At 37.5% G+C, this 27596-nt stretch overlaps 1 protein-coding gene across 21 annotated transcripts in view; it reads left to right on the top strand.

The window, feature by feature from the left end:
* The window catches only part of MGA (MAX dimerization protein MGA), a 147100-nt gene extending 120567 nt beyond the window's left edge, over positions 1 to 26533 (top strand). For 8 of the 21 annotated variants that reach the window (XM_061157496.1, XM_061157497.1, XM_061157499.1 and 5 more), the window contains 11 exons: positions 834 to 1131; positions 2402 to 3028; positions 6658 to 6948; positions 7134 to 8647; positions 11879 to 12009; positions 14842 to 14893; positions 16523 to 16729; positions 18117 to 18228; positions 18505 to 18738; positions 19704 to 19880; positions 20979 to 26533. In XM_061157496.1, the coding sequence (XP_061013479.1) occupies positions 834 to 1131; positions 2402 to 3028; positions 6658 to 6948; positions 7134 to 8647; positions 11879 to 12009; positions 14842 to 14893; positions 16523 to 16729; positions 18117 to 18228; positions 18505 to 18738; positions 19704 to 19880; positions 20979 to 22255 (4920 nt within the window). In that variant the 3' untranslated portion in view covers positions 22256 to 26533. Of the gene's footprint in view, positions 1 to 833; positions 1132 to 2401; positions 3029 to 6657; positions 6949 to 7133; positions 8648 to 11878; positions 12010 to 14841; positions 14894 to 16522; positions 16730 to 18116; positions 18229 to 18504; positions 18739 to 19703; positions 19881 to 20978 lie in introns of those variants that run through there. The other 13 variants (XM_061157501.1, XM_061157503.1, XM_061157500.1 and 10 more) reach the window with 9 other exon arrangements.
* Positions 26534 to 27596: the final 1063 nt, after the last annotated feature.

Here is a 27596-nt window from a genome sequence, read left to right as displayed (position 1 = left end):
TGATGGAAAAGAGAGATGGAAAAAGATTTCTTCTATAGTCATTTAGCAATAAGACATAGAGAACTTAGGTAAGAAACTTGGGAAGTTTTGTTTTCTTTCTTTTTAAAATGATTCTCCTGTGTAAGATGGGCAGTCTGTCAACTCAGGCAATAGAGAAAAATCTTTACCTCATTCATTGATTCACTTTCTTCTGACAATTTAGTGGCAACTTAAAAAAAACTACAATAAATTTCAACTAGCATTTGAGTCCAGGTTTTGTGCAAAAGATGAAGACAATTGTCTTCAAAATTGACTTTTTTGAAAACTGAAAACTAAGGTGACTTTGTGGCTTAGGTATTTGTAACAGTGACTTTCTCATAACTTAAAGCAGACTTCCATATATTTTTCAAATATGAAGGACCCTTGTGAGAAAGCTTCATTATGCCTCTGGTCTCATCAGAGAGATTCTGTGGAACACAGTTACTCATTTTTATGCTGATGATTATTAATAGCTCAACCATAATTGCTTATTGACAAGTAGAACAATTGGATGATTCCTTAGATTTGACTGTGTCTTCCACAAATCTAGAATGCAGGTATGATGAGTTTCTAAGATTCTGTTTTTAAACTTCCAAAATGAAGGAGATGAGATTAGTTGAGAATATCAGATGGCAGCATATTTTTTCATCTCCTAAATACTCAGATTATACCAAATGGGAAAAGTCCATTTCTTTTTCCCTTTAAATCTGAAAAATAGACTTTTAAAATCTTGTAAAAATGAAACCCTTGTCAAGGGAGATGAGTTAGCAAGAGAATTTTATCTTTACAGAATTTCTCTTTGCCACTTGTTTCAGGTTAATGGTAAGAGTTACCCGCAGGCTAAGTTGCTATTGGGACAGATGGGGGCATTGCATCCAGCCAATAGGCTAGCTGCTTATATCACAGGCAGGTTGCGACCCTCAGTCCTGGACCTCTCAACCCTCAGTACTGTCATCTCCAAGGTAGCATCCAATGCCAAGGTGGCTGCATCCAGGAAACCACGTACCCTGTTGCCTTCAACATCCAATTCCAAAATGGCATCATCTTCTGGCACTACAACAAATCGCCCTGGGAAGAATCTGAAGGCGTTTGTCCCAGCGAAAAGACCAATTGGTAAGTTGGACTGTTTATATGTTTTGGGAAGGGTTGTGACTTGGTGCTGGGCCAGTGGATACAGATATGGAGGTTGTAAAACTTAGAGAAATATAGAAATTGGCACTTTTTTTCCTTGATGTTTATCTTGCCTGAATTTAACTAATTTTTTAGTAACTCTTCTGATGACCTACAAAACTAAATAAATTGAATTATAGTTAGTTTTATAGTTATTTCCCAGACTTTTAGACTGGTTTTGTTAACGTGGAAAAGACTTAGCTTTTTAATTTTGTTTTGCAGAAGGGAATACATATTCCTAAGTACTTTCCCTAATTTACTATTTCTCCAATGAGGACTGGTGTTTTTGGTAACCAATCGTATGTATGTTCCTCGAATTTATGAAACCAAGGAGCTAGCAAAATCAAAATGCATTGAGTTGGTATAGACTTAGAGTAGAAGACTCTTGTAAAACATAATTCTGGGAACATTGCTTTATTATATTTATCCCTATTCTGTGAGTAAAAACCTAATTTATTTAACATATCAGAGTCTGTAATAAATTGCCTCCTTGAAATCATTTGTGTTTTAGAATTGATAGTATATACAGTTGATTTTATTGGATTCCTCTTTTTGTTTTTTCACATCTGTTTAGAAATGTTAAGTAAAAATGTTTGCTGTGTTTTTATTCCTCTTAATAGGAAATTGCAATCTCTGGCTAAATGCTGGAGTTGTGTGAAGATGGAGTATAGGCATTGCCTTAAAAAGAACTCTTTCTACCTCTTGTTAAAAAGGTAGCTTTAACTGGTGATTAAAAAAAAAAAAAAAATTGTCTTATCCTGCCCTCTTCTGAAATGTCTTTTTGCATATTTCTAAAATGCAAAACTTTACTCTCTTGTAAAAGGACAGCAATAAAGAGGTAGAGGTGCTGTGACAGAAGGAAGTGGTGCAAACAAATTTTAAAATTAGAATTAGGAATACAACTTCCTTATTTTCTTCCTCTGTTTTAGATGATGAAGTTGCGTGCTGCTGTGCTATACAGTCTTTTTAGTGTTTTGGCAGTTTGACTGTATTGCATAACCAAAGGAATTTCAGAAGGAACATCCAATTTTATTCCCTTTAGTTGTTAGAATTTTGAAAGTTAGGTTTGGGTGGACAGGTATGTTTGACTACAGGTAGGTAATACCTGTAAGAAATAGACCCAGTGGTGCACAGTAAATGTTGATAAACACAATCACTACAAGGATGAAATATGAGAACTGAAGATTTTTGACCTGCAAATTTTTATTTGCAGCGGCTCGACCCTCTCCTGGTGGTGTGTTCACACAGTTTGTGATGAGTAAAGTTGGAGCCCTGCAGCAGAAGATCCCTGGAGTTAGCACACCCCAACCCCTAACAGGGCCACAGAAGTTCAGTATCAGACCTTCTCCAGTAATGGTCGTCACACCTGTGGTTTCTTCTGAGCCAGTTCAGGTGTGCAGCTCTGTGACTGCTGCTGTCACTACCACCACCCCTCAAGTGTTTTTAGAAAGTGTTCCTGCTGTGATACCTACGACTGCTCTATCTGACGTGGGAACTAAAGAAACTACTTATTCTTCTGGTGCCACCACTGCAGGGGTTGTTGAGGTCACTGAAACTAATACCAGCACACTTGTAACACCTACCCAGTCTACAGCCACTTTGAACCTTATCAAAACGACTGGGATAACTACCCCTGTGGCTTCAGTTGCTTTTCCTAAGTCTTTGGTAGCATCTCCTCCAACCATAACTCTTCCTGTTGCTTCCACTGCCTCCACCTCCATAGTCGTGGTGACCACAGCTGCATCTTCTTCCATGGTGACCACACCAACTTCATCTCTGAGCTCTGTTCCCATTATACTCTCGGGAATTGATGGGAGTCCACCAGTGAGCCAGAGACCAGGTAAGGCCTAGATGTTACAAGCTGGTTTACTTTATAGCTGGTTATATAACTTTGTGGTTCTGATAGAATTATAGGTATATATATCAAGTGTTTCTGCTATAACAGAAAAAAAAACTTTACATTCTGCAAAACTGAACACTAAAACTAATGGACATCATGGTAAATACAGGGTTAGGACAATCAGTGAACATCTGTGCAATTTTGTAACCAGTGAGTGAGTGAAAGTGACTCAGTCATGTCTGACTGTTAGTGACCCCATGGACTCTAGCCTGCCAGGTTCCTCTGTCCATGGAATTCTCTAGGCAAAAATACTGGAGTGAGTAGCTGTTTCTTCCTCCAGGGGATCTTCCCAACCCAGGTATTGAACCCAGGTCTCCTGCGTTGAAGGCAGATTCTTTACAGTGAGCCACCAGGGAAGCCCCAGAATGCTAATAAAACCTGTTACCTTCCAGATAAACAGCCTTAACAGATGGTTTAGTGGGGCTAGAGATTTTCTCAGGAAATTAAAAATATTCAAAAGCATTAGAATGGAAATGCTACATATGGGAGTGGAAGTCTGAGCCAGTAGAGCAGCCATTAAAGTGGGTGCAGGAGGAAGTACAGCTCTTGTGTGTTGAGAGCTGAGGGCTCACATCTCTGAGGGAACCAAATGTAGGTGTGCCCTGTTTTGGGAGTGGGAGGGCTGCTGCTTTATATTTAAAAAGGACAGATCAGTGGGCTTCTGCTTATGTTGCAACCAAGCTGAGGGCCTTTTCTCTCCTTGCTTAAGATTAAAATTCTAGGTCCTCTTGCCTAGTAAAAATCATTTGTGAATCAGCCCAACTCCTATATTACTATTGACATTCTCTTAATTGAAATAGAAATAAGGAAGCATATTTCTTTGTTTAGGACTCTGATATTTTATATGTAAACTTTTTAGTTAAAATTAAATTTTTTCTCTTGTTGGCTTAGTTTAAGTGAATTTGAAATAGAAATAGTTCACACTTTGGTCACTTTTATATCCTAATTCAACCAGCTAAAGTAAGTTGTTACCTTAGTAGACTCAAAGAAGAATTAGTATGGAAAGGAGTGTGAGAGATGAGGGTTTGCAGGATATAGTGTGTGTGTTAGTTGCTTAGTTGTGGCCAACTCTTTGCGACCCTATGGACTGAGAGGCTCCTCTGTCCATGGACTTCTCCAGGCAAGTGTACTAGAGTGGGTTGCCGTTCCCTTGTCCAGAGGATCTTCCTGACCCAGGGATTGAAGCCGGGTCTTCTGCATTGCAGGTAGATTCTTTACCATCTGAGCCACCAGCGAAGCCCCTACAGGATATAAGGGGGAATAAAATAACTGACAACAGTTCTGTCTTGGTTATTGATAGCTTTCCTACTAAATATTTTTGTCTTCAGGGGCATAGTTTAAATCCCTGTAGATATTTTAGGAAAGAAGGGATGTGTAAATTGAAGTGCTGTTGAAAGGAAAAGTGGATGACTGTCAATTTTGTTGTCTTTTGTTACTTCCTATCAACACACATACCAAAAAATGGCTAATATTATTTCAAAAGTAAGATTGTTGTTGATGAAGCCTTTTTGATTTTCTTTTGAAACTCATAGTTCACATCTTGTCATATTTTAACTGGTCACGTCTTCTAAATCATGTATTCTAACCTTTCTTTATATTGTTAATTATGTCATGAAACTGTGAAGTTGTTTACCTTTTGTAGTTCATTTTCTTTCAGATTTCAGTCACTCAGAACATATGTTCAGGTATTTTGCTCTGATTCCCATTTATATTCTTATATAATTGATTTACTATTTTTATTTAAATCAAGCCATTTGTTCACTTAAATATACTTTTAAAAGGAGCAGTATTACTGTAATTGGAAACCAACATTATTTACCAGAATGGAGGGTAGTCTCTTAAATAAATAAACTGAACCAATAATAATAAAAAGTATCAAATACTAGCCAGCTCCTGTGTGTTTTTAACATGTGACCTGCTCTCTGTTAATGAAGTTAGAAAATACTGGCATAATCTTTTTTAATTTTAATATTAAAGACATAATATCAGAGACATAATTTCTTCTGTATTTAATCAAAAGATTAAAATTCTGACAGTATAATATGATGTTATTCTATATGACATACCACCTAAAAGTATCTCCTGTAATATTACTTGAGGAAATGCTAGTTGCATATTTTCTTATCTGCTCTTCTATAAATGGAGCTGACTCACATCACTGCCAACTTCTAAGGAAGTATGTGATTTTGTTACAGGTTCATAAAATGGATCCCAGCTCGGGGGTTTAGACCTCTGACTTTGATTTGACTTTCCATCCTTTGTCTTTCCCTTCTTCCCCTCATACAGTGCAATAAGTAATCACTTACTTAGTGTGTATGTTAAAGGCTGCTTTGGGAGTAATTTGGTTTTGAATCATTCTGTAAAACAATTTGAATAGAAATTTTTAAGAAATTAAGAATGCTTTAACATGTTTCTTAATCACATAAGATAGACGATTTTTTTTGTTTCTTTAAAAAGTTGCACACTTTTTTTTATCAGTTTGGTCTTGTGTTATTTCTTTTTCAAAAGTAATCTTGGATCTTCTTATAGTAATTTGTCATGTAAATGTTAAGGAGTGTCACTTTCTTTTAGAAATTTGATACCTTTTTTGGGCAAAGTGCATATTACATATTAAAATCTTTGTTTTGTTTGGCTTGTTAATTTTTCTGTTCAGTGACAAACTGATGAAAATTTTTATTTAAAAATGTCAAAAAAAAGAATAATTGAAAATAATAATATTAAAGAAGTTCAGTAATTTGAATGGTAATATTAGATCACTTTCATTTATGCTTACTATTATCGTTATTCCTACTTGTTTATTCCTGTGACCAAAAACACATACTGTTTTTTTCCCATATCCTTGGTGTTTTCTTCCAGACATTGAGGTGCATCTTTCGGCACTATTAATGTTTTGAAATATCTTAATTCACATCTTCTGCATTAAATTTCTGCCTTTTCTATTTCAAAACTATGTTTTGCCTCTTCTTAACCAGGCTTTATTTCCCTGCTTCTTTGATGTCTCTTAATTTCACTCCATTTGGGGGGATATGTGTGTTTTTTCCTTCTGAAAAATAATTTTCACAAATCTGTATGCTTTGCTTATTCATCAATGAACGTCAAAGGTCAAGAGGTTTTTTGGTACCTTGTGATTTTTAGTCTTTGACTTTGTCTTCCTTGAGTAAGACCTGTTAAACTAAGTCATAGCCTGTTAAGTGTTGACAGCCTGAATTTTTAAGTTGAACAGAACATTTAGTTGAACTTTAATGAGATCCAGGTTTAGAGGCCTGCCCATGTTCTTTCATTAGGCAGAAGTATTATCTCTTTAAATGCACCTCTTGACAGTTGATACTTTCTTTTTTTACCTGTCTAAATGTAAGGCCCTGTAAAGTCTGGTTAATACTTAAGTTTAAAGTAAATTGTTCTCAGCCATAAGTCCTGTAAGTCATATATCATGGACATACAGAATTTTGCCAGCTCTGTAATTTAAACTTGTACTTATTTGTAACATGGTTAGATTCTTTGTCATAATTATTTTTTCCCAAGTATTAAAGGGAAATTCTGATACTATGTTTCCATTTCCTGTTTTTCAGAAAATGCCCCTCAGATTCCAGTGGCTCCTCCACAGGTTTCTCCTAACACAGTGAAACGTGCTGGACCTCGATTGTTGTTGATTCCAGTGCAGCAGGGTTCTCCTACTCTTAGACCTGTCCCAAACACACAACTTCAGGGACATCGGATGGTCTTGCAGCCTGTTAGGAGTCCAAGTGGAATGAACTTATTCAGGCACCCTAATGGGCAGATTGTCCAGCTTCTCCCTTTGCATCAGCTTCGAGGATCTAATAACCAGCCCAACTTACAGCCTGTCATGTTTCGGAACCCAGGTATAAAGTTAGAGATATTTTTGATAAGTTTCTCTTTTCTTGAATCATTTGGTCATATGGTATATTAATATACCAGGATTGGTCTTACCAGTCTCTTGAAATCACCTGTTAGGAAAAAAATATGTACTTTGAAAGTCTTTGATGTGGGCAATGGTGATTTAAAATGCTTTTTTTCCCCTCACCAGGGTCTGTGATGGGAATCCGTTTACCCACTCCTTCCAAACCTTCAGAGACTCCACCTTCTTCGGCTTCGCCTTCTGCTTTCTCCGTTGTGAATCCTGTAATTCAGGCTGTTGGATCTTCTCCAGCAATGAATGTTATCACTCAGGCACCATCATTGCTTTCTTCTGGAACTAATTTTGTGTCTCAGTCTGGTACATTGACTCTGAGGATTTCCCCTCCTGAACCACAAAGTTTCACAAGTAAAACAGCCTCTGAAACCAAACTGACCTATAGTTCAGGAGGGCAGCCTGTTGGTACAGCCAGTCTTATTCCTCTCCAGTCTGGTAGTTTTGCCTTGTTGCAGCTCCCAGGACAAAAGCCTGTTCCCAGCTCCATTCTTCAACATGTTGCTTCACTTCAGATGAAAAAAGAATCTCAGAATGCAGACCAGAAAGATGAAACAAGCTTTTTAAAAAGAGAGCAAGAAACTAAGAAAGTTCTGCAGTCAGGAGGAGAAGCTGTAGAGCCTGAGACTAATATGATAAAACAAAACTCAGGAGCTGCTGTCTCAGAAGAAACTCTGAATGATTCCTTGGAAGATGGGGGTGATCATTTGGATGAAGAATCCCTTCTAGAAGAAGGGCCTGCAGCTGTTAAACCTTCTGAGCATGTCTATAGCACTGGCTCACACGCAGGTGAAGACTATAAAGATGTTGAGGAAGAATATGGGGTTAGGAACCGTAACAGTTCCAAAGAAAAACTGACTGTTCTAGAAGTTAAGACCATTTCTGGAAGAGCCAGTAACATGACAGTCCAAAGTGTGAATAATGTGCAACTTAAAAAACTTGGTGATGTGAAAGTGGAACAGCAGAAAGGCTTAGATAATCCAGAGGAAAAATCAAATGAATTTCCAATTATCTCTAAAGAAGAAAGCAAAGTTGAATTTTCAGGCAGTAGAGTTGTGGAGCAGCAATCTAATCCAAAGCCAGAGGCCAAGGAGAAGGGATGTGGAGAGCCTCTGGAGAAGGACAGCATTAGGGAGAGGTGGAGAAAACACCTAAAGGGCCCTTTGGCCCAGAAATATGTTAGAACTTCACAAGAAGGCAAGAACGAGACAAATGAGCAGTTAATTAAAGAAACAAAAACTTGTAAGGAAAATTCAGATGTGTTTCAACAAGAACACAGTATCTCTGATTTACTTGGAAAAAGTGGAACTACTGAGAATGCCAGAATTTTAAAAACTGAATGTGATTCTTGGAGTAGCATTTCTAGTCCTACAACCTTCTCCATTGTCCCTAGGAGAGCTGCCAAAGGGAGCAGAGGGGACGGACATTTTCAAGGTCACTTACTGCTCTCAGGAGAACAGATAAAACCAAAGCAAGAGAAGACGGGTGGGAGAAGCAGTACTGACTTCACTGTCTTGGAGTTGGAGGAGGATGATGAAGAAGATGAGAATGAGAAAACCGATGATTCTATTGATGAGATTGTGGATGTTGTTTCTGACTACCAGAGTGAGGAGGTTGATGATGTAGAAAAGGTGGTGAGCCCATTTTTGTTGTGACTGAAACCTCAAGAATTTAAATGATTCATTAGAGACAATAGTTTTTCCAGAAGATAACTAAGACCTGATACATTCAATTGGATGCCTAGGTTTAAATCATGGTTAAATGACTTTGTAGTTTTTAGGCTGTGTAAGTCAGGTAACATTTATTGAGCTTATATTGTGTTTTGAGACTTGTCTGATATTATACAGGAAGGCTGGTTTAAGCCTTGGGGGAATAGATGCTTTGAGAGTCCCTATCAAATTAGGTTTTGTTTTTGTTTTTTTTTTTTAAATCCTGAAATCACTACTCCCATTTGATCTCAGGTTTTTTTTTTCACATTTTTTATACAAAGTTGTTGTAGCTTATCTGGTAGATATATATAAGAAACAGGGAATGGGTGGCCTTAGAACTGGAAGATAATTTGTCTATCAGCATTTGTAGAGATGTTTTTTGTTTTGGAGAGAAATGAAAAACAATGATCATTTAATATTTTATTATCACCCTGCCTAAAGTTGCTTTCTAACCATGTCCTAAAATTGAATAATTAGTGTCTAGAATTTATATTCTAACCTCTGGTCATCTTCCTTTGTAATTTGACCTTTATAATTTATTTTTATTTTTTTATTTTGCTGAAGCCATTTTTATAGACTTCTGTGTAGAGTTGTATTTGCTGAACTAAGTAATTGAGCATCAGTATGATATAGGGCAGGAGTTGGGCAAACTTTTTTGTAAAGGGCCAGTTTGTAGATATTTTAGACTCTGCAGGCTAGGTGACTTGCTTTTGCAGCTACTCAGTTGCTGCTGTGGAGGGAAAGCAGCCATAAACAGTAGTAAGTGAATGAGTGTGGCTGTGTTCCAGCAAAAACCTCAGTTATAGAAACAAATGGGAGGCTGTGGTGTGCTGTCCCCTTCCCCTGGTGTAAAAACATGAGGTTATAGCCATCTGCCTGTGGGGTATCCCTCTGTTCAGGAGCAGATAATACGGCCCTTTGCAATGATTGTCTTGCATGGCAGTTTTAGAATCTCACTCCTTTTGAGATTCATTTGTTCTCTGTGTTACCTGGTCCTCCTCTGTTAATGCCTAACTGTCTTAGGCAGATAAAACATAGCAAAAAGGTTTACATTTAAAACTAAAATGTCTACGTATTGAAATGTTTCTGTGTCGTTATTTCTGAACCTCACCTGTCTCATTTGTAAATGAGATGGATAATTCTATATGCATTTGCCTCGCGTTCTATCTATAACCTCATCTTTTTGAGGACTTAGATCTGTAGGTTATTTAGGAGTTAGATTGCCAATCTTGTTGCACTTTTTGCAGTCTCATAAGTCAGCCTAGGTAAGCATCAGACCAAAAACAGTCCAGCTTTATTTTAATTAAAATTTTTTTCTATTATGGTTTATTACAGGATATTGAATATAGTTCCATGTACCATACAGTAGGATTTTATTGTTTATCCATTCTATATATAATAGTTTGCATCCAGTCCATCCCTTACTCACCACTCCTCCCCCTTGGCAACCACAAGTCAAAAACAGTCCTGCTTTAAAGTCAGTGAAAACTATTGCTCAGTAGAACTGACTTAATGGAACCTTTAGAGTGTCTTAGTCATACAGAGTAGCATTGCTTGAACTTCCAAATGGGAAATCTGACAGGTACACTGGCCATTTTAAAGTAAGGGCATTCAAATTTAAATTCTACATTGTATTTATGTATATGTTTGACACCTATGATAGCTTTATGCCTGTATTAAGCATTATATTGGAATAGTGTAAGGAAAGTTGTAAGTAGCCTTTTTAATTTAAATCTTCCCTGATTAAGTTAATTGGATATTATTTACAAAGCCTCCAATTAAAGCCATGTAATACATATTCTTTAGTTTAAATATTATAAAGCATCTGCCTACATTAGCATTCAAACTTTTGGGGTTCTGTTGGTTTAGATTCCCAAAGTTAATTTTAATATGCATTGATTAATACACAATATTTAGGTGATGATTAAATTGGGGATCATAAATGGGGATCATAAATGATGACTTGAGTCATTTATGTCTGTTAACCATAGGGAGCCTGTAATTTGGGAGTAAGTAATTTTTCCGGTGAGATTAAGATAGAACTAATGAAGTGATAGGGATGCTTCATTTGAGTTGTGCTGCTTGGGTACAGTACAGTTAGAGACGACATCTACTCGGTTTAGTTTCTGGCATAATGAATACTATTTTTAAAGGTGGACTTAGAAATTCTATCCACATAGCCCATAATCCATATAGTTTGTGTGCATGCTAAGTTACTTCAGTTGTATCTGATTCTTAGTGACCCTATGGACCATAGCCCACCAGGCTCCTCTGTCCATGGGATTTTCCAGGCAAAAATACTGGAGTGGGTTGCCGTCCCCTCCTCCAGGGGATCTTCCCGACCCAGGGATTGAACCCATATCTCTTACATCTCCTGCATTGGCAGACGGGTTCTTTACCAGTAGTGCCACCTGAGAAGCCTCTCATATAGTCCTCTGTTGTGAGTTTCTTTGGTAGGTGCTCAATAAATGCTTACTGATTGACTCCTCTTTTGGTATAATAAGCAGTACAGCAAGCCTGGGCTTCTTTTGGTATCTGAAATTCTTCAAAAGCTCTCATTCTGTGGGATTGAGATACTTAGAAGATTGGGCTATATTCTGTTTCCACATCTACCTTGAATGTGTTTTTGTGGGTGTTTAATATGGGGTTAACCATGAAGCACTTTTACACTAGAACTTGAGTTTTTCTGCTTTCTACCTTCTCCCTCACCATGTTTTATTTGATTGCTATTTAATCTTTAGATTTACGCAGCTTTAATATGTCTGTACTTGAATTTGTCCACTTGCAGTAATATTGAAGCATCAACACAGCCCTTTGGAGACTCTTGTCTCTTTAGTCTAATCATGTCTGATGTTGGGTTGTCAAAAAAGTTTGTTCAGATTTTTCTATACCATCTTGTGAAGAAACCTGAATGAACTTTTTTGGCCAACTCAGTATATCTGTGACTTATAATGTAGTTCTTAGTTGTTAGCCCTAACCATATGCTGTCTATATGACTTAATTCCATTTTAAGATTAACAGGTTTAAGGTTAGCAGTACTCATGGTTTAAGATCAGTGTTTGGCACTGGTTGGCTTTATAAGGGAAACAGTTGAAAATTTTAGTTGTGCTTGCTTCCCAATGCTTTATTTACTGTTGGACTGCTGTATTTCAGAATAACTGTATAGAATACATTGAGGATGATGAAGAACAAGTGGATATTGAGACTGTAGAAGAGCTCCCCGAGGAAATTAATGTCGCCCACATGAAGAGCACAGCTGTCCATACAGAGATTTTGAAACAGCCGTAAGTCTTATTTTTCTTTGGATTGTTCTTTTTTGTTGTAGTTTTGTGACCATAAGCAAAACTGAATGTTCTAGTCAAGAGTTCTGGGTAACTGACATAGTTCCTTTATTTCTCTAGCTTTTTTTCTTATTAGTAGATGAGGAAAGGAGCTGAAATTCAGAGGTAATTAACTTCCTTGTTATTGCTAGGAAATAGTATATAAATGTGAATGACATGCTTTCTGAGCCTGATACATTGGCATTAAAATACTAGTTTTGCTAGTTTGTAGCTATTTAACTTTGGGCAAGTGTGTAATCTCTCTGAATCTTAGATTCTTTACCTATGAAATGAGGAAAATGTCCTTTTTAAAGGGATTAAATCAGATAATATATGAAATAACTAGCATAACTGATACAGTGGACTACTCAATAAAGTTCTGGTTGTAAATTCTAAATTTGGTTACTTTGCTAGTTGAACAGGTGAGGTATGGTTAGAAACATTTTCCTGCCTGTTCAGCTGATGAAATGAAAATACAGAGAGAATGATAAGATGACTTAGGAAAAAATGTTATGCTTTAGTAAACCTTATATTGATTAGGAATTGGGCTATGAGAGAAAGAAGGTAAGAGTTATTTTGTGCCAGACATTGTGCTTTTCAAGCTATTATATCATCAGCTACCTAAAGTAGCAATGAATTGAGAAAGAGTAATTATTCATTCCTACTGGGAAAGTCGAAGGTAGGGATATGGTGGTATTTTTCTTCACTTCAGGGCTATTTGGAGGGTCCTTCAATTACCTGGACTTCCCAGTTAGCGCTAGTGGTAAAGAACCTGCCTGCCAGTGCAAGCGACACAGGTTCCGTCCCTGGGGTGGAAAGATCTCCTGGAGTAAGAAATTGCACCCCACTCCAGTATTCTTGCCTGGAGAAAACCATGGCTAGAGGAGCCTGGCAGGCCACAGCCCATGGGGTTGCAAAGAGTTGAACATGACTGAGAGCACACACAAACACCTCAGTTGCCTGCTGGTTATGATTGGAAGAATTTAAATCTCTTAAAAACTTAATTAGACCTAAGTTCAGTAATATTGCAGGATGTAAGTTCAATATGGTAAAATTGAGTTCTAAAACAATAGCAACAAACAAAATATAATTAAAAATACAAAAAAGCTGTTTGGGATTTTTGATAGAAGTTGTGTGAGACTTTTATAAAATGTTATTGAAAGACATTGAAAAAAATTGAAAAAAAAAAAAAAAAACCAAAAACATTGACGAAGATTTCAGTAAACAGATTCCATCTTTATGGACTGGAATAATAAAGGACCAAGAATAATCAACACTTAAAGAGCACAAACTGTAAAGGAACAAGTTGTTAAAAATTTGTCAGTAAAAAGGCGATTTCAGACTGTAAGGAAAATATTTGCAATATGTGTTAGAGGATTAGTATCAAGGATATAAAATAATTCTTACAAGTCAGTAAGAAAACGGTGATCCATGGGCTTCCCTGCTGGTAAAAAAATCTGCCTGCCAATGCTGGCAACATGGGTTTGATTCCTAATCCAGGAAGATCCCACATGCCTCAGAGGAGCTAAGCCTGGGGGCTACTACCATCAAGCCTGTGCTCTAGAGTGCGGGAGGTACAACTGCTGAGCCCATGTACTGCAAGTATTGGAGCCCATGCCCTAGAGCCTGTGTGGAGCCTAGGGCTTCACAACAAGAGGAGCCACTGCAATGAGAAGCCTGCACATCACACAACTAGAGTAGCCCCTGCTCACTGCAACTAGAGAAAAGCCTGTGCAGCAATGAAGACCCAGCACAGCCAAAAATAAATAAATAAAATTAAGTAAATTTTAAAGAGATAGGAAAGAACAGTATGATCCAGTAGAAAAATAAGTAATGGATATCATGGGCAAATCACAGAAGAGGAAACCTGGACTGCCAATAAACATACATAAATTTGTTCCCCCCTCACAAGTAATTAGGGAAATACAGATTAAACCACAATGACTTTACGAAATTATACCCATAAGTTTGGATGAATTGAGATTTCTGAAGTATTGTTGTCTAGTTGTGGAACAATGGGAACATACTATAGGTGGGGTAGGAGTATGAGTTGTTATTACCTCTTTGGGTAGCAGTGTGATGTGACTACAGTTGAAGATGTGCATGCATTTCTTCCATCCATCAGTTCCACTCCTAGATATAGATCCTAGAAGGGTTCACACACATGTATGAGGGGTCATGTGTGGGGTTGTCCATTCAGCATTTGCCATTGTGAAAATTTGGATGCAACGTAAATAACTACTAACATACTAAAAAAATAAAATTTAGAGAAGTCACACTTCGGAATACTATATAGCAGTTAAAATGATCAAACTACAAGTATTAACATATCTCATATGTAATGTTGAATGAAGCAAATCAGTTGAAGAAAGATACACATTACATACAAGCTTAAATTCTACACAATATTTTCTTTTTAAAGATGAATCAGTACATTCCTAGTAAAACTACATGAGAAGGAAGGAAGGCGATGAATGTGCCCATATTTTGGAGATATTTTATTTCTTAGGCTGAATGACAGATACCTGGATGTTGATTATGTATTTTGTTTGTACAGTTTTATATGTTTGAAATGTTTCACAATTGAAAAACGTAATTTGCAGTTTTAGGGGTTTTTTGGAGACTTTGAGAAAAAAGGGTATTGTTGAATAAATCATATTGCCACAAATGGGAATATGGGAAAAGAAGCCAGTCACAGTTTAGACAATTAGGGATGGTTTGGCTTTATATAGATTTGAAATAGGTCTTAGATTATTGAATTTCAATAAGACTTTGGAAAATACTGTCTTTATTTAGGTGCCGTACGCCTGTCTCTGCAGATGAAAAAGCTACTGAAAGGAGTCGAAAGGTATTTACAGTATATTTAATGATAATTGCTCATTTAATAAAATTGATAACATTTGTCCTTACAGGTAAAACAACATTAGTTATATTAATTATGACTTTTCAGGGCTGTTTTTACCAATGAGTTAATATAATCAGCTTTTTTGCCCCTTAATGAAATTATACTACTACTGTTTTTTTTTTTCTTTTTTCCTTCTAATTCTCCCCGTCGTGCACCCCCCCCCCCCCCCCCACCTAGTTGATAGAATAATTTAGAGGCATTAAAATGGGCATGGGATTTGTGAAACTTGATTTGCTTATTTGAAAACTAATTGTATAATGTAATGATGTGATGTGAAATAGGCTAGCATTCTTTCTTATCTAGACTCCTGATTTTTCCAGTGACCTAAGAAATTGCTTGTTATCTGAAATAATGGCTGACAATTCAGGGAGCCATGAGATTATAAATTTTCTTTGATTTTCTTAATATATTGTGTAGGATATCATGGTACCATGATTAAGCAAGATTTTCTCTTTATCCTTACTAACACTGTGAAAGAATTAATTTCAATTTTGAGAAATGTAGAAGTACAAATTACAGATTTTGGAGGTTTATAAAAGAGGGAAGAAGAAATAAAGGATATGAGTACTGATACCCTCATTTTACAGAGACACTGTCTATTGTGGATGAAATGAGAAATGGAGATAGAATTATATTCTAGTTGCAAAGGGATCAATAGAAGAACTAAATGATTTATCTGTATTAGGAAGATGGGATGGTGAGATGCAAGAGAGTGGTGAACTGAATTCTTTTCTGCATAGCAGGAAGTAAATAGTTAAAAATATCATTTTTAACTTAGGATATAGACTTAAGAGGTAGAAAAAGCAACTCAAAGAATAAAAGTGGTTATTTCTGAGGATCCAGGTATAGGTGCAAGGCACAGTTGCTTTTCATTATAAGCTCTTTACATTTTTATATTTTAAACCCTGTATGCATCTACTACTTTAAATGATTTAAAAATAGAATTAGAATAAATAAGAGAGAGAGGAAGCCTAAGGCATCCTGAGAGTTAAGGAAGACTTTCCTGAAAAATGCAAAGGTTTGTGTTTAATTGTTAAGTCATAAAGGAGGGTGGAAAGGGATAGGTGCAGGCAGCAACCTGTGTAATGACAGGGAGGTGTGGGATTATAGAGTGCTTAGGAAATGTACAGCACTTTGGAATGGTTGGAGACAACAGTGATTTAGGAAGAGTGGCAGTTGATCCTTTCCCAAATTGTAAAGGGTCTTCCAGTATTTAAGAAAAAATTTTAAATTTGTTTTCCACTAGTCAAGTTTTTCATGAAATTTGTGTCATAAAAGCAACTCTCAATAATAAATTATACACATAAACTTTTTAGAGTCCCTTTCTCAATCCCTCATTTGAAAACTGTTGAAATTTGAGCTGAGAAGTGATATCATATTAGCATGTTTTAGAATTTACACTGTTGATTTGGAGAAAAGAAAGACTGGTAGTAAGAGGACCAACTGAGAGGCTGTTAAGATCCTCTAGGCAGAAGATGGTTGGTGTCTGATACAGAACAGTGCCATTTGGTGTGGTAGAAGAGGGTGGGTAGATGTGAAAGATACTTAGGAGGTAATCTTTTGTTTGGATAGGCTGCACAAGTTCCTCTAAAGCTAAAACCTGATTATTGGAGTGAAAAACTACAGAAAGAAGCAGAAGCTTTTGCGTATTATCGCCGGACACACACTGCCAATGAACGCCGCCGCCGTGGTGAAATGAGAGATCTCTTTGAGAAGTTGAAGATCACATTGGGGTTACTTCATTCTTCCAAGGTTTCCAAAAGTCTCATTCTTACTAGGGTAAGTCTGTGTAAATGACAGACAAATAAGAGCTTGACTAAAAGAATCTTCTTGAGATACATAAAAGGAAAAGGAAGAAAATTGAAATAGAACTTGTGTTTATCATTTGAATGTGGACTAGTGAGTGTCCAATAAATCCCTTAACAAGAAAATCCTTATGTTCAATCAGAGTTGCTTTTCATTGAAAGTCAGATTCTGAACCAGCAGAGTTAATTATTCATTTTTAAAATAAAGTTAGAAACTGATAAACTCTGTTTACAACAGTTTCTGTAAACTTGTTCTCCATAGCACTTAGAAAAGTTTGTCATGGTGAAAGACACAAGACAACTACTATTTTGACATACTTCTTAATGGTTGACAGTCACTTTAAAGGAAATTGTAGTTTTCAAGCTAGCAGAAGTTTTAATTTTGCATGTAGAATAATAGCTAAGGTAATTTTGTTTCAATTGCTTATAATTAAAGGTTGGAAGAGTATAAGGCAAGCATTTTATCCCTCTAGAACAAGGTGGTTTCAACCAGATTTTGCTTAGAATAGGAGTTGATTTTAAAGTTGATTAAAATCTAAGCAGAGTAAAAAATGTTTTGTATCTCCTTGCAGTAGTGAAAATACCACTCAGTGGTGCTCTTCATAAATAATCACTTTCCCTAGAAGTAGAAGCCAGAAAAGCCTCCTTTTTGGAATTGACTTTTTTTCCCACTTGTATACTTTATTATTTACATTTTTATTAGAGTATAGTTGATTTACAGCGTTGTGTTAGTATGTTAGTTAGTTAGCTGTGTTAGTGAACCAGTTATACATATACATTGTTGTTGTTTAGTCCCTAAGTTGTTTCTGACTCTTTGCGACCCCATGGACTACAGTTCTCCGGGCTCCTCTGTCTGGGGGATTTTCCAGGCAAGAATACTGGAGTGGGTTGCCATCTCTTTCTCAAGGGGAACTTTGCTACCCACAGATCCAAACTGTGTCTCCTGCATTGGCAGAGAGATTCTTTACCGCTGAGCCACCAGGGAAGCCCATACATATATATATACGTACATCCACTCTATTTTAGATTCTTTTCCTGTACAGGCCAGTTACAGAGTATTGAGTAGGGTTGCCTGTGCTATAAATAGTAGGTTCTTACTGGTTATCTGTTTTATATATAGTAGCATGTATATGTCAGTCCCAGTCTTCCAGTTTATTATACCTCCTACCTGTTTCCCCAGTGGTAACCATAAACCATACAAACCATATTGTTTGTAAAACAATAAAAATCATTTTAAATTACAGTATAAAGTTCTCTAAAATATTAGATTTAAAAGTTTTTATTAAACAAATTTGTGTAGACCTCACCTGTTTTTCAGAAAAAGCAAATTGATGGACATGATATTACTATTTCTCTTCTAGGCATTCAGTGAAATTCAGGGGCTAACAGATCAGGCAGACAAGTTGATAGGACAGAAGAATCTCCTGACTCGCAAACGGAATATTTTGATACGGAAAGTATCATCTCTTTCAGGTGAGATAATGGTGAATGATCTCTGGTAAAGGCCATAAATATAGCTTTAGTAAGGGAAATCCTTAGTAGATTTTTCAAATACTACTTCATTTGAGTCTTGGTTCCCAGAGTTAACATCAGAATTATCTTTTGACTGGGTGGGACATTTTTCTTTGGATTATAATTACTCTTGACTGCCATAGTTTTGGGGGATATAGTTAAATCAACTGGACTCTATTTCTCATTATTGTGTGGGGTCTTATAGAGAGTGACAGTTCATTCCCTCTCAACCTATAGGTAAGACAGAAGAAGTGGTCCTGAAGAAGCTAGAGTATATTTATGCAAAACAACAAGCATTAGAGGCACAAAAGAGAAAAAAGAAGATGGGATCAGATGAGTTTGATGTGTCTCCCAGAACTAGCAGACAGCAGGAAGGAGCTTCTGCATCATCTGTAGATCTTGGACAGATGTTTATAAATAACAGGAAGGGGAAGCCTTTGATTCTTTCCAGAAAAAAAGACCAGGCCACAGGTAGGAGGGACATTTCTTTGCTTTCCTTGATGCAGATGAACATTTAGTTTAGTTAAAAGAACTGAACATCTTGGCCATAATTTTAGTTTTAATTAGATGAAAGATGAGTTGTATTAAAAGCAGAATATTAACTACATTAGATTTCATTTTCTAGCTTTACACACTCAAGCAGATCCTAATAAGTTATCCATCATGGTAACATATAAGACTTATTTCTGGTAGGAGTTTATTTTTGTTAACCAGACTCTTTTTAATCAGATTGCAGTCTGTCCGTGAATTGCTATACAAGAACTAAGTAAATTGGTTTTGATTTCTTACTCTGTCCTATATGATTTTGAAGGTGAGGCTGTGTTGACTTTACATTACTTGTTTATATCCTTTGAGAATGGTATATCCTTTTCTACTCTTTTACTTTTTGGATAGCCAAGTGTAGGAACCAAGGAAATCTGGTTTGTTATATCAGCTAAGAAGGTGGTGATGGATACTACAATACGAGTTAGTTTTAACATTGCACATTCAAGTGATGTTATTGCTAAATAAGTAAGGACTTTAGTGACCATTTAGGCCAGTTACCTTATTTTACAGATGGAAAAACTGAGGTCTAAAAACTTGAAGCAATTTCTTAAGAGGTTTATAGGAAAGCAAACCTAGGGATAAAATAGTGTGTACCTTCATCCTGCTTTACCAGCAAGACCATCAGAAGCATTCCATTGAAAAAGTGGTTCCGTAGCTCTGTTCCTCAGCAAAAATAAAATTCTGTCCTTTAAGAGAATCAGTGGACAGGTAACCATTACTGAAAAATTGTTAAAAAAGTAAATTGCAAGTTGAGGTTCCCCAACAAATTTGAAATGTCTTGCTTTTTAAGTCATTGTGTGGTTTTAGGCATGTCTCCTACATTCCTAGGCTGTACACTAGCATTAATTGAAGATCTTTTATCCTTAACTAATTTCTGATCTTTTTTACAGAAAATACCTCACCCTCTAATACTCCACACACCTCTGCCAACATTGTGATGACTCCACAAGGGCAATTGCTCACCTTGAAAGGTCCCCTATTCTCAGGACCAGTGGTTACTGTTTCTCCTGCTCTCTTAGAAGCAGATCTGAAACCTCAAGTTGCCAGTAGTGCTGTGGCTCAATCAGGTATTGTCTTGAGTGTTGTCTTAAATGGGTGGTGTAAAAAAGTTATCTTTGATATCTCAAAGTGACAGAGAAAGCCTTTGAATGTGTTCTGTAGTGATAAAGAGCCGTTGTATTCAAGTCTGTATGAGAGGGTTCTCTTTTTAGAACATGTTTGGCTCTGTCTGTGGTATTGATTGGTCTTTTTTTTAACCTGGGAATGGGAACTATTTTGCGTTCTCTCCTAATTTCTAATTGTGTGCTAAGTTGCTTCAGTTGTGTCCAACTCTTAGTGACCTTATAAACTGTAATCCTCCAGGCTCCTCTGTCCATGGGATTCTCCAGGCAAGAATACTGAAGTGGGTTGCCATGCCCTCCTCCAAGAGATCTTCCCTACCCAGGGAGCAAATCCTCCTCTCTTATGTCTCCTGCATTGGCAGGAGGGTTCTTCACTCCTAGCACCACCTGAGAAGCCCAATTTCTTATTAGGGAAAGAATTTTAAAGATGTGAAAGTAAAAGGAATGTGAGGAGTCATTATTTTAGCTTTTGGTGTTGATAAATATGTATCAGTTTTGTGTTGTACTCAGAGATGGTGCACTCCTACATTACCAACCTGATAAAGTTGGAGCACCCTCTCTTTTGGCGATAAGGATTGAGTTGAAAAGGAATTTTTACTTTGATAATTTAGGTTTTACAAACCTAAATTTCTGTTAAGGTAAAAGGGTATCTTTACCAATACTAGTACTGCTAAACCCAGTCTGGAGGAGTCATCTTCCTAGAGTGCTGCCTCTGAGGGCTTCATCTTTCTGTCAGAGTAGCAGTTATTGGGTGAACAGAATCAAGATGTGTGTCTGCCTCAGTATAAAAAAATAAACTTGGGGAGCATTTATATAAAAAAATTAAATAGAACTTTTATTAATGATGGAATATCAGTACATCTTTTGGTTAAATTTTACCTATTTTCTTGTTAGGCTAACTATGTAATTTGAAAAGCTAGTATTTCCTTTCATCTTCTTGCTAAAAGTAGATGGTGAAAATTTAACTCCTTTGAGATGGTTATTGGGTATGAATGGGAGAGAGTGCTTACCACTATAGATAAATGATTTTTTTTTCTTCCCTAGAAAAAGACGACTTATTTATGATGCCAAGAATTGTTAATGTGACATCATTGGCAACGGAGGGAGGTTTGGTAGATATGAGTGGCAGCAAATACCCCCATGAAGTTCCTGATGGCAAGCCACCTGACCACCTGAAAAACACTGTCAGGAGTGAGGATAACTCCTGTGAAGATTTGGGCAGAATCTCTTCCAGAGGCAACCATAGAGATGTCAGAATGGCACTGGGTACAGCACAGGTTTATCTGTCACATAAAGATTCTGGTTTTCCACAAATAGTTGATGTTTCCAGTATGCAAGAAGCACAAGAATTCTTACCCAAAAAGATTTCTGGTGATACCAGAGGGAGTCAGCATAAATGGAAAGAGAGTGAATCAAGACGGGAGAGACTGAAGACAAAGGAGTCTCCATTTCATAAATTAAAGATGAAAGATCTCAAAGACTCAAGCATAGAGATGGAATTGAGAAAGGTAGCATCAGCTATAGAGGAAGCAGCATTGGATCCCAGTGAACTGCTAACTAGTATGGAAGATGAGGATGATACTGATGAGACACTGACATCTCTGCTCAATGAGATTGCCTTTCTTAATCAGCAGTTAAATGATGACTCTGTTAGCCTGGCTGAACTGCCTAGCTCTCTGGATACAGAGTTCCCAGGGGATGCTCGCCGGGCTTTTATCAGTAAGCTTCCTCCTGGGAACAGAGCAACTTTTCAGGTTGGCCACTTGGGAACTGGTTTGAAGGAATTGCCTGATGTGCAAGGGGAGAGTGACTCTGTCAGCCCCCTCCTCTTGCACTTGGAAGAGGATGACTTTTCTGAGAATGAAAAGCAACTTGCAGAACCAGCCTCTGAACCAGATGTGCTTAAGATTGTCATTGACTCTGAGATAAAGGAGTCCCTCATTTCCCACAGGAAAGCGGGTGATGAAGGGAAGAGTACTTCTAGCATCCCTGCCGAGCCTGAAACTGTGTCCTCACCCCCCATCCTACACATGAAGGGTGGCGTAGAAAACAACAGCACAGATACTTTGTGGAGGCCGATGCCAAAGTTGGCACCTCTAGGTTTAAAAGTAGCTAATACTTCCAGTGATACAGATGGTCAGAGTCTCAAGGTGATGCCTTGTTTGGCACCTGTAGCTGCCAAAGTTGGGTCAGTTGGACACAAAATGAACTTAACAGGGAATGATCAGGAATGCCGGGAGAGCAAGGTGATGCCTACATTGGCACCTGTTGTGGCCAAACTGGGCAACACTGGGGCCTCGCCAAGTTCTGCAGGGAAATGAACTTAGTTGTCCTCAGGCAGAAGCCAGGCTGTGAGGGGAAACCTCCTTTCTCTGCAGGCACCTGTTTGTTTGTATCATGGAACTGTGATCCTTGACTTTGAAATGTGGTGAATGATGGTAGAGAAAGGGGGTAGGGTGCTGACGTCCGTAAAAGAAATTAACTACTATGAAATTCTGATCATGTTAAAATGTGTTACCTCACTTGTGGTGCTGGGTCTCCTCATCCTCTCCAAGAAGATGTGATCCATTACTGAACACGAGGTGCCCCTCTTACCCAAGGAATTTGTAACAAGACTAGGTCCATAGTGGTTCCTAGTTCTTCCCTCCCAGAGTAAAAGCTGCTTGAGACTTAGGAGTTGCTATGGACTGAACCTTAGTTGATAGCTGTTGTTTTTAGTCTGAAGTCCAAGGAATGTGATGCACTTGTGCAAAGGGATCCAGAAGAGGTAGCTTTTAGTTGGTGTTTCAGAATAGGGGGAGAGAGGATGGGTACCATGGAATACCAAAGTGAAGGACTTAGTATCATTCAACAAAATTTTCTCTTCTTTCATATCCCAAGTAGCTTCCATTTCCTCACCTTTTCAATCAGGATTATAAATCTAAGCCTTCTGGTAAAGTAGAAATGCTTTTTAAAAAGCTTTTATTACTGAGGTAATCATTTTGAGATGTAAAACTTAACTAGTTCTCCCTTACTATGTTTGGGTGTTGAGAAGACCATTTCACGGTACCAAGGATTTCTACCTTGAATATATTTGTTGGAGGTAGAAATACAGGGAGCCCTTCCCCTTTCACAAATCACTTCACTCAAGAGACATGTAAAATGATAAGCATTCCCTCCCCATACCAGAGACAGTGGCCAAAACAAACAAACAAACAAACAAACAAAAACTGTGGGGCTGGGTATTTCCCACATCAAACCAGCCTCCTGGTGCTTGGAGGTTTCATTCACTGTTACCTGCACAGGATGTAAAAAAAAAAGAAAAGTCACAGTAGGCACTCTTTACCAGGGAAATAAGGCAGTATTTGAATCACAAGATATATTTTTTATTATCTGCTACCATGGATTCAATGATCTGTAGAGCTTTTTCACTCATTAGCTGTCAGGGTATGAAGGTCTGACAGCCTGTAAAGATAAAGATATTTATATTTTTGTATAGTTGTTTTCATAGATTTCTCAAAGGCTGAAGTTTTCAACCTAGAAGATGAGATTTGTATTGAGTATAGAAATGATGTTTCCTATCTAGTTTGTAAATAATCATGGTGCACTTGAGGGGTCTCTTGGAAACTCCTGGGGGCAAGAATCACTATTCTGAAAATGTATAGACTGGGATTTAGCTGCTGCATTTTGCCTTTCTTAAATAATTATATTTTGGAATGTAACCCCTGTTCTGTCTTCATTGACAGGATTTGCTTGTGTTGTGAAACAATAACACAAGAGCTTCCAGTGCCTGGGCTGTGCCTAGGCAGTGCTGTTTCTTCTACATCCCCTGCCTTCTTTATCCCAAATCCCACTCAGCATATCTTCAGAACCAGGTTGTGAAACCAACTTTGGAATGGTCCTAGCCAGTGTGAAATTATTACCTCCGTGGTTGGTTCCCTTTCTAGTAACTCTGGTAATAAACAGATTGAAGAGGGTGGGAAAGTTTCCTCTGCAAATTGCACCGGGAACACATTCTTTGTTGGTTTTTTTATGCTACTTGCCTTTCTTGACCTTCTCATCAGCCTCCAGCCTTCCCACCTCTAAAGGTTACTGAAGGAGCTTGAAGTAGGTGATGAGCGCCACTCAGCTTCTCATTATCCCTCCCACTTCTCTTTACCCAGGAGATTTCATTCAATGCCTTAGCCAAGGAATCCAGCACCTGTCTTCCCTGCTAATAACTGTCCTTGGAGATGCTAGTAGTTTAATCCAGGTATAGCAGTTTCCCATTATTTCTTTGCTTATCTTGTTCTCATGTTCCCTCCTGACTTTCCAAGGCTCGTAACGCTTTTGAGGGTCAGCCAAGGAGCAGGCAAGTGAGCGAGTAATCCTCAGGAAAAGAAGGACCATTCTGCTTCTGAACACTGTTCCCTTTTTTAGAAGAAAATAGACAAATAGGTAGTATTCATTTCTTGATGGGAAGATATTTGACTGTTTATGGAAGATGTCCAGAGATAGAAATGAGAGATGATCCAGTGTGTTCAAGGAAGGCTGCAAATGTCATTATAAACACCCCCCGCCCCCCATCCCAATAATGGTGTTTGCAAGACCTCTTAGAACTAGGGAGTTGTTGGGGCTAATTTGAGGAGGGCTCAGTCTTAAAAACAATCCTGCAGTCTTGATAGAAATCTTAAGTCTCCAAAAACTCCAACCCTTTAAACCTTACCCCAGGAGAAACTGATCTATGAAAATTCATGTGTGACTATGAAAGATGTAGTTGAGTGAGGAGTTGAGGAATTGGGAGGATAGTGAGCTCTCACCCTAACTATAAGAAGCATGATCTCAGTAGACCAATAATTCGCCTTTTTATACATCTGTAAATAAATGGAATGTTTTTAAGAATATAATTATGTCAGATTTAGCTTTTTCTTTTATATATTAAATATATATCTTTCTTTTTCTGCTTTTGAAAAATGACTATTTTTTTAGAAACCTAAGAACAGAAGAAGTTTGGTCAGTGGGAGAATGTATAAACTTGAAATAAATCAGTTACAATAATTAAAGCAGGACTTGGTGTTGCTAGGTTTGTGCTGAGTTGTAATAGAGAATTCTGATGCTCTGAGACATCTGGGAGGGGTTCCACTGAAGGAGTTTAATCATAGGAATTCCTTACTATTTTCAAAGTTTCTGACATGCCATTTGGGGGAGGTTTCTGGTATTCTAATCTTTGCAGCATGTTTTACATGGAGAATTTGAAATTTCATACAACTTGATGGCAAGTATTTGTCTCAAGAAGTCATTCTACAGTGAAGAATGACTAGCCTCCTAGTACCAGTGTGTGCAGGGTGTAACATACCTGTTACCCATAGTCTTAGTGGCTAAGGACAATAGATGTTCTTAAAGCAAGCTATAGGTTAACTAGTGTCACAGTTTACAAAAAATTTTTATTAAAGGAGTTCTTTAGACATTAAACTACTCCAAGGTCACTAACAGATCAAGTCCAGTTATATAAACTTCATACATATTACTGTGTGTAATGTTTTTTCCCCCGAATTATGATGAGATACTTAACAACAGGCCTTTCTATAACAAGTTTGAAAACATTTTGACCACAGAAGAAAGGCAGACAATCCATATATTATTTAGAGCAGGGTTTAATAGTATAGATAGTTTTTTCCCCCTGATTATACTAGTTGAGATATTGGAATGATAATGATATCAGGTGAATTGAGAGGTAAATGCACTTTGAAGATAGTCTGAAAAATGATGACCCTTATTCCTCACTCTCAGATTAAAACAAAAAACAATGCACAGAGGTAGAGGCACAAAGTAGGCACATTTTCAGATACTTTTGTAGAGAATGATTGATAACCAAGAATCAGAATAGATTTATTGCACAGAATTGTTGATTTTTAAGAAAATGTAAGGGCATCAGTACTTCATGTTGTGTTATCTCTTACGAAATTTTCCATGAACATGAATTGCTGGATGCGGGGAAGATTAAAGCTGAGGTATATAGACTTACTGCCATTTGGAGAAAAAGTAAAATGCTTTTTTGAAATTAAGTTAGAGGGAAATAATTTGATATATACAACTTCTGAACTGAGGCGTAATTGTAGCGTATTGTAGCGTATGACTGAACTGCTCTACAAAGAGAGGCTAAGTGCTGATTAACATGGATGGAGTGTGTGGAGGGTGAGAAGGCTAAACCGTGGGATGAGTTGAAATTTTGAGACAAATCTAAGCTCTACTAAATTCTGTCATTGTAAACTATGTTATTAGATTTTGTTAAATAAGAAAGCAGTCTTGGAAGCATTGCTTTGAGATCCACCCTGTTTCCAACTGCAAACATTGGTCTCAGCTGTCCCACAGTGCCTTGCATGTAAAGGTGCTCAATAAATATTTGAATTGATGAGCAACTGTTTACTTTAGCCTGTTAGTTTTCCAGGATCTTATAATTGCACCTATTTGTATATTAAGCCTAGGGTAAATTTAAAAATCTGATCTAATTATGATCGTGAAAACAGACAATTGTATACACCTTTCCTAGACATGTGGAATTTTAGAATCTGACAACCATGTATACATATTGAGGACATAGACAAGTGAATAAAACGTGAAATAGCATATGAACAATGAAATATATGTGTAAGGGTCAGCTGCATTTTGGAGGGTGGGATTGCAATTGTTTGAAGAAAAGGGAATAATGAGTGTATTCACACTGGGCCTGGGATGATGAGTTTCTGAGCCTACAAGCCTATTTCTCACATTGGCACTTAAAAGTCTACATGGTTACATATCCTAGACAGTAAGGTAGGACTCAATTGTGAAGAATTAAAACTACGTGATGTTGATCCTAGACTGAAGTATCCAGATTCTAGACTTAAGAAGTCTCTTCATTACACTGTTCTCAGTTGGTTTTTGCCAGATCATCTTAGACAATGAAAGCAGGAGCTTGTATTGTTTCTGTAACTTCAGCTTCAGATGGGAGTAATTTGGAGAACATTTTTCTGAAGAGGATAAACCAAGTAGCTTTGGATAGGAAATGACCATTGACTTTCCTGGCCATGAGTGGTTAGGTAAGTGAGAAATGACCCAGATAGAATTAGGGACAACTCTAATGGGTGCAGGTGAGATTTGCTAGGGGATGCAGCACACGAGTAAGGACACCAGGTGGCACCCTTTATTAGCAGTGCTACATTGATCCTCCACGCCCCCTGCCTGCCGCCATGGTGGCAAAAATCAAACTAGCAAGGAGTAAAAGGAGCCAGCCCCCTATTTCATACTGTTACGGCTAATAACCCTGACCACCTCCTCCAGATTTGAAAATGTGAAAATACCATTTTATATTTCATTACCTCTGCAATGCATGGTTGAAAGGAAGGAAAGGTCATGCCTCTGGTAGCTATTGCCAGCTGGTCTTCCAAGAAGTGACTTCCCTGATATTTATGTCAACTTGTTAGCTTTACAATTCTCACACAAGTATATACCTGTTTTGCCACTTGGCAGTACAAGAGCCACTCACAGCAGTAGGTTTAAGAGTTTTTCCCTCTTGCTAACATCTCATCTCCCCCAGGGTTCCCCTAAGGATCTGGATCAGATGGAAGGCATATCAGTGTACTCTTTCTCTGGAGCCCAACTGTTGGAATAGGTTAACCTTTTTGTAAGGTAATTTCTGTAGCAACTAGGCAGAAAGGCACCTAG

The sequence above is a fragment of the Dama dama genome, chromosome 12 (genome assembly GCF_033118175.1).
Source record: "Dama dama isolate Ldn47 chromosome 12, ASM3311817v1, whole genome shotgun sequence".
NCBI classification, from domain to species: domain Eukaryota; kingdom Metazoa; phylum Chordata; class Mammalia; order Artiodactyla; family Cervidae; genus Dama; species Dama dama.
This window is presented reverse-complemented; position numbering and strand designations above follow the sequence as displayed.